Source organism: Haemaphysalis longicornis, unplaced genomic scaffold (genome assembly GCF_048455015.1).
Source record: "Haemaphysalis longicornis isolate Haplotype H1 unplaced genomic scaffold, Haemaphysalis longicornis Haplotype H1 scaffold_2, whole genome shotgun sequence".
NCBI classification, from domain to species: Eukaryota; Metazoa; Arthropoda; class Arachnida; order Ixodida; family Ixodidae; genus Haemaphysalis; species Haemaphysalis longicornis.
In genome coordinates, this window is record NW_027526295.1 from 195,224,468 (window position 1) to 195,237,604 (window position 13,137).

The 13,137-nt window shown below is 44.7% G+C and overlaps 1 protein-coding gene across 1 annotated transcript in view; it reads right to left on the reverse strand.

The window, feature by feature from the left end:
* The window catches only part of Oseg5 (intraflagellar transport protein Oseg5), a 37,666-nt gene extending 28,507 nt beyond the window's left edge, over positions 1–9,159 (reverse strand). Inside the window, exons 1-6 of the mRNA XM_077699062.1 lie at positions 9,051–9,159; positions 6,521–7,169; positions 6,081–6,191; positions 964–1,032; positions 496–695; positions 257–394 (exon numbers count right to left, since the gene is read on the reverse strand). Coding sequence (XP_077555188.1) covers positions 257–394; positions 496–695; positions 964–1,032; positions 6,081–6,191; positions 6,521–6,539 — 537 coding nt within the window. The 5' untranslated portion in view covers positions 6,540–7,169; positions 9,051–9,159. The remainder of the gene's footprint in view (positions 1–256; positions 395–495; positions 696–963; positions 1,033–6,080; positions 6,192–6,520; positions 7,170–9,050) is intronic.
* Positions 9,160–13,137: the final 3,978 nt, after the last annotated feature.

The following is a 13,137-nucleotide window of genomic DNA, read 5'->3' on the forward strand; positions in this document are numbered from 1 at the left end:
TAAACTCCCATCGCTTCCGCCCCCCCCCCCCCTCTTGCCCTTGCACACCTGTTTACTGCCCCCCCCCCCCCCTTCACCCCGTTTTCTGTTGTAAATTCTAGTTTGGTATATTACTCTTCCTACGTCCCCCACTCTCTTCCCTACTTTCCTTCCACCCCCACTCCAGCCGCCTCTTTGTCACCTCTATGGCCCTGAAGTTAGCTTCTCGCATGCAGCGCCCACTTTCAGCATCTTCTATGACCAAGAGGAAACTCACGCCTGTCTTGTCACAGAGGCGCAAGGAGTTGAACGATCCGACAGCAAACAGTTCCCCGTCGGGGGTCCAGGCCACAGATGTGACGGGGTAGTCGTTCACTTGACTCGAGTACAGGACATGCCCAAAGGTATCCCACAGCTGGAAAGAGTCACCACCGAATGGTGGGCAAGCCCGCAGAGACTGACTGCCGCTAACAAAAAGCAATTCCTAAACAGCTGCCCAACAACAACATCCGTTACCTTGTACTTGCAATCCTCGGAGCCCGAGAGAATGAGGTTGTTGTTGGTGTTCCACGCCAGGGTGAGGATGAGTCCGTCGTGGCCTTTCCACTGGACCGGCTTGGAGTTGGGCTGCAGCGGCTTGATCACCATGTGGGCCCCTATGCTGTACAGCACCTGGTTCGAGTTGGGGCTCCAGGCCACACAGTACACGGGCTGCGCTGCAGGGTGGCACAACGGAGATTACAATGGGCGATGCAAGTTCTGTGAAAGTTCTATCTTTAAAAGGTACACTCCGGGAAAAACACTCGTCTCTCAGAGGCTGTGCATGCACGGCTTAAAAATGTAGTGCGCTTTTGTTTACGCACTCCTTTTAAGGGCGGGAGGCAAAAAACAAATATTTTTTTTTAGATTCGTTTGGCATGGGAGCCTGACTGCTCTTGCACTGACCCAAAGGCACAGCGTGTGACACATGAAGTCGTCACTTACGGTGTGTTGCCAGTGTGGACCGGAGCATGCCGTTTCTTGACCAAATCTTCAAGAGGCCGTCTTCACCGGCTGGTGTACATAAGCGAGACAAGATAAATCTCTGAGATAAGTCCTTTCCCAGCAGCAGCATGGGCAGTTATCGTAGGATTCAAGGTTGCACTGTCACATCTCAGCTGACACACGTTCACTAAAGGGCAGAGGAGGCCGATCATTAGAATGCTACTGCCTGTTTTGCTCTTGAGTGAAAGCTACATAAAGGACACTTCTCAAAGAAAACTGCAATGCTGGTTGTGCAAACTGAGATCATTGATGATAGTTCTGAGTAGATAAGATTGGCCTGCTCATACTTATAATAGAAACTGTTACTGGCTGGCATTGGCACCAATGACCTCTAGATCGCAAAACATGTGGTTTATACAATTGAACTATGACCCCATGCCATCCTTGACCTACAAGCTCATACAAAGAGATTAGGCAAAGGCTAGCAGTTGCACCACTTGCACACAAAGGCAGCCCATAAAACAAAGAATAAGAAGGAAAAAAAAAGTAGGTGTCAAGCATCCACAAATGTTGGGTCAGCCTCATCCAAGAGTAGAAAAAATGCAGAACAGGTTTCCAACTGTACTTTTCAAAACTGGAGATTTGGGCGCTGCATTAAGGGGGACATGGCTCTTAAAAAAATTTCTTTTCATTTTTACGTAAACTCTGAGAAACTCGTCAGCCTTGCTGCTTTTTTCCCACTGTCTTCAAATATGCCATTATTTTTTTAGTAAGTCAATTAGTTACCAAGATAATTAGAGATAATTAGTCATTTTTGGAGGAACAACAGACGAAACAGTGTTGGCCACAGACCTGTAATCTTTATACTTTCCCATTCTATCAACCCTGGTGAGTGCAATAAAAGATTTGGTCTTTTGATACACCGCTTGGAACTAATTTTACAGCCCTTTAAACATTGGTGCTTGAAATGGGCATTCGAAATGGTTCCTTGCCACTGGTGCCACCAAAGTTTAATGAGCTGTAAAATTATTTTCAAGTGGTGCATCAAAAAGCCGATTCTCTTATTTCATTCACCAGGGTTCATAGTATTGGAAAGTATAACGATTACAGTTTTATGGCTCACACTGCTTTGTCTACTGTTCCTCCAAAAATGAGTAATTATCCCAATTACCTTGGTCACTGATTGACTGACTCAAGAAATAATGCCACATTTGAAATCAGTGGGGAAAGAAGCAGCAAGACTGACAAGTTTCAGAGAGTTCACTTAAAAATTAAAGGAAGCTGTTTTAAGAGCAGTGACTCCCCTTAATGCAAGTGACTGCACACTGGCTCTTGAAAAATTGCATGACGGTAAAAATGGTAATGTTAGCAATACTGCAAAATATGTGCTAACAGCCAATCACAGTGCTTGCTCTGCGAAGTCACTTCTGCTGGCATGCTATCGATTGTAGTTTACTATTCTCCCCAACCTGTTTTAGCATGACTATCAGCCCCTCTGCCACTGCATTGCGTGAAAATAATTCAGTCCTTACTGTTGACTTCAGAATATGATTACTTCTTTACTAGGTAGATTACTTAGGTATGTTAGATTATGTTACACAATTCACGGAACTTATTTTTATTTTTAATCATGCAATTTAGAAGTAGAAAGGACTGCATTCAATTATGTGCTCGTAGTAAGTGGGAAACTGGAAGCTAAAAAAAAAAAGTAAGGTTTTAGATAGGCAGTTTTTAGATAGGCAGATTATCGCTGATGGATTAGAAGATGAAATCAATAAATACCCAGGCAAAAATTGGGATTACGACGAAATGATTGCGTTCATAAAGGGTAAGATGAATGAAGCAAAGCAGCAAAACCGATGGAAAGGGAAGAGAAAGCCGAGAAGCTGGTGGAATAAGGAAATAAATCAGGCTATTGACCAGCGAAGAAAGGCGTTGAGACAACATAGAGAAGCAAAAAGAACTGGTATGGAACCGGAGGTATTGAAGGAGAAATGGGATATCTACCGTGGGAAAAAACTAGAAGTGCAGAAAATGGTGCAAGCAAAGATCAAGCAGAAAAGCGAACAATGGATGGCAGAAATACGGAAGAAGGACAAAAGCGCATTCAAAAAGTTTTGGAACCATGTAAAATCACTAAGCTCAAAAAACGATAACCATAAAAAATTCCTGATTGATGAGAAGGGGGAACATTTAGAAGGAGAGCACGCGTTGGCGCATATTCATCGAGTGATTAGTGAGAAGTTTAGGACAATAGTGGTAGGGAAACCAGCACCGATACCATCAGCGCCACAGAAGACTGCGGTAAGGGAAATAAGTTTGAGCAACCTTGATTGGAAAAAAGCAGAGCAAAAGGTTTCCCCCCAGACAGCAGTGGGCCCGGACGGAATACCAATGCAACTGATAAACCTGCTTGGAACTAAAAGTAAGGAATCGTTTATTAGAGCAATAGATAAGGTGATAGAAACCAAACAAATACCAGAGGACTGGTTAGAAAATAGGATGAATTTAATATATAAAGGCAGAGGAGACAAAGCCAGTATTGATTCATACAGACCACTCACAGTAACGTCAGTGGTGTATAGATTAGTAATGCAGGCGATAAAATCAGAAATTCAAGCATGGATGGAAGAAAATGAAATACTTGGCGAACTGCAGAATGGATTCAGACAAGACAGGCGACTGGATGACAATTTGTTTGTCATAACGCAATGCATTGAAATTGCAAAAACACAGAATAGACCACTATGGATTACGTTCTTGGACATTAAAGGGGCATATGACAACGTAAACAGAGAACGGCTGTGGAGAATGCTGAAACTCCAGGGATTAGATGACGAGTATCACAATCTATAAAGACAATAGAGTGCACCTTACTTGGGAAGGACAGAAATGCGCCCAGCAGGTCAATATCCATCGGGGACTGAAACAGGGATGCCCTTTGAGCCCAATACTGTTCATGCTTTACATGGCAGGGTTAGAAAAGAAACTGGAAGAAAGTCAAGTAGGGTTTAGCCTAACCCATATGCTGCAAGGCGAAGTGGTACAACAGCATATTCCGGGAATGTTACACGCAGATGACATTGTTCTTTTAGCTGATAACCAATCCGATATGCAGCGGCTAATAAATATTAGCGGCCAGGAAGCCACCGACCTCGGGTTAAATTTCAGTGCAGAAAAATCAGGAATAATGGTTTTCAATGACGCTACCACCGACGTAGTGTCAGCAAGGCGAATTACCTAGAGTGAAGGAATATAAATATTTGGGAGTGTGGATAAACGAAGGGGATAACTACTTAAGAACTCACGAGAAGCAACTTAAGGTTAAGGGAAAGCGAAACGCAGCTATAATGAAGCATAGAGCTCTGTGGGGGTATAACAGATATGAAGTAGTAAGAGGAATGTGGAAAGGAGTAATAGTTCCGGGTCTCACGTTTGCGAATGCTGTACTCTGCTTAAAATCAGACGTTCTATCAGGCCTTGAAGTAAACCAGAGAACGGTAGGACGTTTGGCCTTAGGCGTGCATGGAAAAACAACTAACGAAGCAGTTCAGGGAGATATGGGCTGGGCGTCGTTTGAAGTTAGAGAAGCACAGAGTAAAATATGCTTTGAGGTGAGGTTGAGGGCAATAGATCAACGAAGGTGGGCAGCTAAGGTATTTAGGTACCTATACTTGAAAAGCGTGGACACGCAGTGGTTAAGAAAGACCAGAAGGCTAACGATGAAATACGGAAAGAGCAGTGGAGAATCCAAAACAGCCAAGGTAACCAAAAAAGAGGCAAGGCAGATTGAAACGAATAAATGGAGGGAAAAAATGGAAGCTAAAACGTCGTTAGAGGTGTAAAGGGCTGAGAAAGTGAACATCAGAAAGGAAAATTTCTATGATAATTCCCAGGGTAGTGCTTTGCTTTTTGAGGCTAGAGCAGGTTGCCTGCGAACTAAGAGTTTTGTGGGGAAGTATTCACAAAATGATGGGGTATGCGTGGTCTGCGGAAAAGAAACAGAAACTATGCGGCACATAGTGTTAGAATGTGAGGGTATCCATCCAAATCTACATGAAGGGCATATTGGGCTTCCAGAAGCCCTAGGATTTAAGGGTATCAGAGAGGAAGTTTACTTCAAAGCTGTCGAGGGAACGAAAAGAAGATTAGAGTGCTGGTGGACGAAAAGCAGAGAGGGGAATATTGCCTAGGACAGTTACCACCTGTAACAGGAAAAAAAAAAGTATTTCCGGCCTAATAAGCTTTAGTGCCTGCCCTAAGCAGCGCTAGTATTAAACCAAGAGTGTAAAACATGGTTGTATTAGTCCTTTTTGGTAAGATGACATGTCATCACCCCGCTTCAAAGGGGAAACCAATAGCAATCATCATCATCATCAGTTTGCCCAAGCTTATGTAAGTGCAGCGTTCCATGACAACACGAGCACTGGGACAGCATCTCTCCAGCCTAGGAAAAAAACTGATGGAAGGGGTATCCAAATACACATCCTGCAAAAGGTGAGTAACTCGCTGAATTAAATGGAAAAACCATGTCCCTAACAGTCTACTAAGTAGAAATGACACTCAATGAGCATCTGCAATCATTGCGAGCATTTAGGAACAGGCATCGCAAAATGCAGTGGGGGGTGAGGGCTGGCAACTTGCTTCTATCCCAAAACCCATTGCAGACACCCATACATATTAGCCACAGCAGCCGACCGATTTTTCGGACCTGGAGGGGAACGAGAAATAGTATGAATAAAAGAGCAGTCCGAAAAATCTTTGTCACTACTCCTATGGGACAACTGGTAGTTCCTCAGGAAAGTCCGGAATGTCCAGCAAGTCCGGATTTTTGGATTCCAAAAAAACGGCCGGCTACTGTAATAGGAGACTCGATCCACGGCAATACAAATGACTTAGGCCACCTCGGTAACTTGAAGTGTGATACTTTGATGATCACATGTGCACAGGGAAAGACAAGAATGTTACGTTCCATGTTTTCTCATGTGCTCCTTTGAAGTTCTACCTGAGTGGCCCCTGTATTGCTGACAATGTGGAACCGATCAACCCTGTTCATCGCTCTCCCTCTAAACCCTGCTATCACTTGTTTTTGACAAACTGAGCAGAAAAGTGATCACCTGTCACCAGCGCAGTGGCATCAGGACTCCACTGGCCTGCCAGTACTGCGCCTCTGTGGGCCTCCACCGTTTTCTCAATCCTGCCGGTCTTCGACAGGAGGTACAGCTTGCCTGCAAGTAAAGACAGCTGGTCAGGAACATCTCATTGGGGGATCCAGAGCATCTGCGCACAGAAGCAGGTTGCGACATCCACCCCGCAAGAAAAACGGACGGACATATTAAAGAAAAAAAAAAGATGAAGAGAGATAAAAAGAAAGAAGGGCCTTGTACTATGATTACAATTGAAATGGCAGCATACAATTAATGAGCTTCTGAAAAATTTTGCATCTGGACAAAGTTCAGTTACGTCAGCAGATTTTAAGCATTTAGAATTTTGTCATCCTCCAAGGGGCCAATGCCCTTCTTTGTTACCTTGCCGAACTTTCATAATCTTCCTTTACCTTTGATGTTTGTGGCCATCACAGCCTGTCAAGTCATTCCGACCTCAACCTTTCCTTGTCACTCTGCCTGCACAATGCATTCCAACTTCAGTTTATTTGATTTGTTGCTTGACTTTACAGAATGTCTTATCAATGTTAACTAGGAGAAATTCCCAGTGCTATTCAGATATTTTTCAGATATCTTTTAGAGCAATCACAAACATTTAATTTTCAATCTTTTACTCCCCACTGCTTCACCAAGCATGTGCCGCAGATGCCGTACAATGTCTCGGCATTGTTGCCTCAATTCCTGACATACTCGTTCTTCCTGTTAGTATACATCCTACCAACCTTGAAATTTTAAAGCAAAGCTTTTTATCCACCCCCCAAGGGTTCCGTAACAACAGTTTGTGTCAACAGAAAACTCCCACGTACAAATAAAAGTAGCTACTTGCACCGCCAGGAATCTAACCTGGGACGATTAGAGAAACGGAGTGAGAGCCCGTTGCATACCGATTGAGCTACGAGACCAGCGGAGACGGGGAAGACAAACAGTGCACTCACCGAGCACATTTGTGGGTTTACCTTCTGCTTTCTCGCTGAATGCCACGCGATAGCGTCACACAACCTCTCATGCCACTGTGTGCTTGGCCCATGCCGCGGGTAGGGGCTGCGTGTGCATGTTGCGCATGCGGTAGGAGTTAGTAAAAATTAAAGGAAGCTCACACCAACGCTTGGCATCTCACTTCTCCGTCTCTGCCGCCGCCGCTGGAGGCGACAAGATAGGTGGCAGAGACGGAGGAGAAGTGAGATCGTCTAACACCTGGTTTGAGCTTCCTTTCATTTTATAAAAAAAAGTTTCCACTCATGCGCTTTACCAATACAACTCAACCAACCAACATTCATGGATCATGAATTGGTTTGACCTTAGCAAAGAATATCTCTTTGAAGTAATAAAGGGTGTGGTCAAGTGCATCTCACTTGCCTCTGGTTTTAATCATAGTAGAGCCACGTGCGTGAATTCAAGTGACGTCGCATGGGTAATCATTGTGGTTGTCGCTTACAGCTTCGCTTCCCAACCACCTTGATGGGTGGATTGGCGTGAATTTTTTTTATCAAAGTTAAATGCCTCGCATAGACTCACCATTGTTTAGAATTGACAGTTCAAAGCCTAGTTGTATGATCTACATCTGCCTCCGCACATGCTTGGTGGAAAGAAATCTTGACAAGGTCGCCACACCCTGCTTGTTGTCCATGCTATTTTATCGCACCTTTCTGATCATACTAGATTGTAAAGCCACGGTGCACTTAGAACCCTCACCAGCAGGGTAATTCAGTTTCTTTAAAAGTTAGTTTCTATCTTTTGCTTTACGGCATTTGGCTCAGACAACTTTTCCCAGAAATTATCTAAATGATAAAGTGGGCAGCTTCATGCACAAAAGAAAATAAAGATAGAAAAATTCCGAGAATTGTCGACCAATGCGCGAGAGTTCTCACGCTGCTTCTCACTTCACTGAACTTAGTAGGTTTCCTTGGTGGCAACCAAGGGACACCCAAACAAGGCCCAGACAGCATCTTTTTTTTTTAACCTTTCCCAGTTAATAACATGAGGGCACTAGATTAAGTAGATCCTTACATTTTAATTACATAATTTTAAATTAACTACAGAAGTTTATTTATTTTTTGTCTCCTGCGAGAAATGATGGTTGCCAGGTTCACTATTACTACCCACATTAGGCAATGTTTTGTTTCTTTTGATTGTTTTCTATTTCTTTTTCTCCTACAATTATCTGAATCAACTATACCTGTATAATGATCAAGTGTCCTAACTTTCCCATGTACACAGTTTTGTACAGATGCACTCTTTGTGTGTAGGTACTCAGCAAAGGATGCTTATGCATTGAAGCACAAGGGTCACTGCTGTGGATGAGCAAGATTTTTTTCTGACCAATTGGGATTTGTTCATACCCACTAAAAATCCTGAATATAGGAATACTTCAAGCTTCATCTCCAGCCACTGTGATCAAGAATTGTAACCTAACATATTAGTATAGCAAGCTTCTCGCAAAGTTTTTTGCAAAAATGTTTTCCTTCAAAACGACTGTAGGGACAGCGTTATAATTATTCAAGAAACATCACGTACACACAAAAAAAAAAACCTTTAGTTATGTCGGAACCAAACTTAGTTGAATTGTTATTGCAATATCCCTTGGCTTGGCTTTCAAGACCACTACACGCAAGTACTCTCATTTAAAAATTTGTAATGCTGCTTCATTAAATTAAGATTTGACAATGAAGAATGAGGCTTTAGGTAGTCTATATTTGGCTCCAAATTTTTGTTGACAGCAGCCATCGAAGTTGAAAACAACGCTGCCTCGTAACTCAGGCAAGTGCTTTTATAACCAGCACGTGCAGGCTTCTTTCAAGCCCTGCAATTTAAGCTTCCCCTGAGAACAGGAGAAACATGGTTGGTTCCTTGTCAGAGATATACGGTAGTGCTACGAGCACAGCTACAGTGTGCACTTTCCGCAAGCATTGCCCAAAGCACTACCATCACTGGCTGTGACGAGAATGACGTCGCCACTGCCCAGGTTCTTGCGGGTCGTTAGCCCAGTGCCTGCGATCCGTGGGAGGGTGTGAATGGAAGTCGGGAACAGGTCTTCAGGGAGGTCGGTGAGTTTCGTAGTCTCCTTGGAGACAAGGTTCCACGAAAGGATCTGGTGATCATCGCTGCAGGACAGCACCTCATCAGTCGAGCTCCAGGTCACTCCGCTGGCGATTTCACCATGTGTATTCGGAAACTCAATCAAGGAGGTCAAATAAAATGGCGTGAATATGTGTTACATGGCGTGTATATAGCACAGATGTTAACAATTTAAATTAGGTCGTAAAGGTTGCCCGGTCTTAGAGTGAAACAAGACAAATCTATGCATCGAAGCCCAATCATTATCTAATAACAAAGCTTCGAATGCCGTGGAATAAAAAAAAAAGTATAAAAATAAAACGCCAAGATATAGCCCAACTAGAACCTTTAAATGAACAAAAATGTTCCGTTGCCATTTTTTAGGAGGAATTCATGGGGCAAAACGGGTCCGTCGTCGCCTAAGTCACAAGCGCCCAACCAGTAAAATACTGCTCAACTGTCAAAAATGGCTGCACAACAGCACGGGCGTAGTGTGCGTGCATTAAAGACTGCACTTTGACAGCGCCCTGTCAAGTTGCTTGCTAACGCCGCGGTTATCTTAGCAATGGGAACGGAGAAAAAGCGCTCATAGAGAGCACAAATGAGAGTTGGTGGCTTTTACAAGCTTTAGTTGCAGTTGACCAGTACGCCTGTGACATGCACAAGTTTATCTGCCACCGCATCGGCAACGCGCGCTTACAGGTGTAAGACGCAACGACGTCGGCAGAACACGAAGCAGTAGCAAAAAGGATATGTTTGGGCTCTTTTTGAAGATATGTCTTGAACCTCATGTGGGCGCCAGCTGTAGTACTTAGGAGGTGCCTTGAAACTCTGGGTTTCTACCTTTATGGTTCCGACAGTCCCGAACACCGTGGTCCCGACGTTGCCTCTGATTGTTTACGAACCAGAAAAACGTGATCACCTAGCAACGAGAGGCGCTTGGTTGCGATTTCAAATAGGGCTGTCCCTATCCGCACGCCTCGCGCGGATTATTTTTAAAACTGTCCGCACGCCTCGCGCGGATAATTTTTAAAACTGTCCGCACGCCTCGCGCGGATAACTTTCAAAACTGTCCGCACGCCTCGCGCGGATAACTTTTAAAGTTGTCCGCACGCCTCGAGCCCGAATGCAGCGTCGTGTGCCAAGTTTCTTTTTCTTTGAGTTATTATGGACGCCCCAGTTTCTTCCTCTCTCAACTTGGATGCTACCCGCGTGTTACGTTGTTGTGGCCGGTTACTTAACCCAAGTGCAGCGTTGGTCTGCTAACGCTCAGCTTCACGTTGCGTGCTGTCCTGAGCCAGCTCACGGGTGAAGCCGGCGTGCCAAGCCTTCGTCGGACGACGAGAAACGGCGACCACGACGACACCGATCCATCTCCTGAAGAATCCAGGACGAAATTTGCCATCGTTCGTTCTGCACTTCCTCTCCTACAAGTCGCGTTGCCATCAGCAATAACATGCAACAATGTGCCAGAGATCACCACACGAACAAATGCCGTGCTGTGATATGGCGGCGAATACAGTGAGGTGAATATGATTGTGTGCATCGGGGCGTAGAGCTCGACGTACTGCCACATTCGGCTTGTGATTGCGGTGACGGCGTAGTACATGGTAAATGCGCGAATGAGGTGTGTACGTGGTCCAGTGCAGGGTGTGTTCTCTGTGGTATCGCCCTTCATGTCGGCGCATTCGGCGGCTAAGTGCGATGCTTGCACGGGCAGCGACATGGATCAGCGGGAAGCTTAAAGGGGCCATGCAGAAACGCAGGTTTGGTTCATTCGAAAGGTTGCCTCGTTAGATACATACTGACACCATTATTAACGTAAACGTCACTCAAATAAGCTATATAATTATAAAAAAGGGAACGGCCGTGTGACCCACAAGCTCATTTCACGCAGCAGAACCCATGATGTCATACACGCCAGCACTGGGATTGGCTGAGGCCGGCAAAAGCAAGCACAAATTAGGCAGAGCTTATAAGTTTGGGGAACAAGCTATTTGCGCTCAAATTTGGGGCACATTATTTTTATAGAAATAAGAATGGTGGGATAAACGGTGGAAGTTATGAAAGCACATGTAAACGTATAAGTACCGATGCGTACTGCTATTGGTACTGCACGCACTGTGCTTGTTTTAGCTACACTGCACTGCGGCTCTTTGGGGTTGTCTCAGACAACATTGGCCGATTGGTGTAAGCAACGGCGTATTACAGGCCATATTTGTCGAGCGAGCACCATGTGTCACGGAACGATTATTTTCTCCCTTAACAAAAACAAGCCAGATACAAATATGGTCAAAAACAAAGCAAAGGCAGAAAACGGCCCGCTACGGTATGCTGGCACTATCTAGGTTGACTAACGGTAAGCAAGTCTCCGCTTCGCACCAAGTTTAGCTTGAAGACCCACTCTGATGTTGTCGTTGCAGATGTCATTAAAACTCACAGTTTGATGTGAGAATCAAAATTTTAACTTAAATTGATTATTTTGCAGCGAACAAAGCATCGCTTACTTCCGTACAAGCACTGGGGGCACTATAAAACGTGAAATCTTTTGAATAAAATAAACTTGTACCATGTCTGCATAGAAGTGCACCTTCTGCAGCTGCGACTGCCCTACCTGGACTAATTACACCCAGTAACGGCACAAGATGACGGTTTTAACAGATAAGCCATCCGCACTGTCGCAGTGCTTTGGTGTCCGTCTATTTCCTTGTGCAGGAACACACCCAGCTCAGCATTATCATGGACTTTGTAAATGAGAGCAAAAAAGAGCGATGGTCCTCCAGTTGCGAGTGGCCTTGGTGCTATATTCATTTTCACAGTGAGCCTCCTCACGCCTTCCCTTGTGGTGTTTTAGAGCCATTGCTACTATTTCTCTGGCCCACTTTGTGTTGCACACAGAAGCAGCCATTCCACTGAGAGGAGGGTGAATCACCTTTGCAAGCCTCACCCATCCAGACGTGAAGTCACCTGTACTCATTCTCTAAGACGTACGCTGTGCTGTCAATGCTGTAAGCACTGTACAACACAGGATAATGTCTATGCTAGTTCAATCAACACAGTGAAGCGCTTGAGGTAACTGGATGATGCTTTCGAGTCTGCCAGCATATACGGTCGCAGTTCAAGATCTCTATACAGTAGTTGCAAGAGCGCAGCCTGAATGTTTGTAACCACTTTGCCGACCACACTTTCCCTTCGCCTTATGTGAATCCTTGCCAAGTAACTGTCATCAGGTCCTGTTGCCTTCTGTAGCTCAAAAATCTCTGCCCTCTAAATGTCCTGCTACATCTGCTCCCTGCCTTGTACTGTTTCCAGCAGGAGGAAGATTCTCCCACACAAAGGCAGTCTAGACCGGCCGACCTGTGGCTGGGGAGGGTGCTGATCCTTCACTGTGGAACCAAGGCCATTCTTGGCGGTGTGTGCAGTGAAGGTAGTCTATTGATTGTTGGCCTGTGTGAGGGACTGCTGATAGCACTGCATATACTCCACCGTTCCCGCTATCATTACTGTTCACTGCCCTTTCCTTTACCGCCATTTCTACCCTTTGGCTCACTTTCTTCTCAATCCCTTTTAGGTCTCCCTGTTTTTACACTAAAAGGCAACTTGTGAAGGAAGAAAAAAATGGGTAGGAGGAGTAGAAAAAACTTAGAAGCCAAATAGTGTTCAACAGAAGTCGTTATGCGACAACGGCAGGGGTTTTCAATTATCAGTCCTGGACTCTGCGTACTCCCCAACATTTCTTGTTCGCATGTATTCCTGTGGTGTGGAGAATCTTGCGACTACCCGTGGACAACAGGTAAAATGTCACTGTAAAGACCCAGTATATGGCTCAGGAATTAAGTCAACTTAATGCATATAGATGAGACTGAATATTTGTCACTTGAAAAATCTTCATATTCTTCACATTTGGCTCCATGTTAGCTCCTTCTGCACTGGCAGGTTCCAGTGTACCATTTTC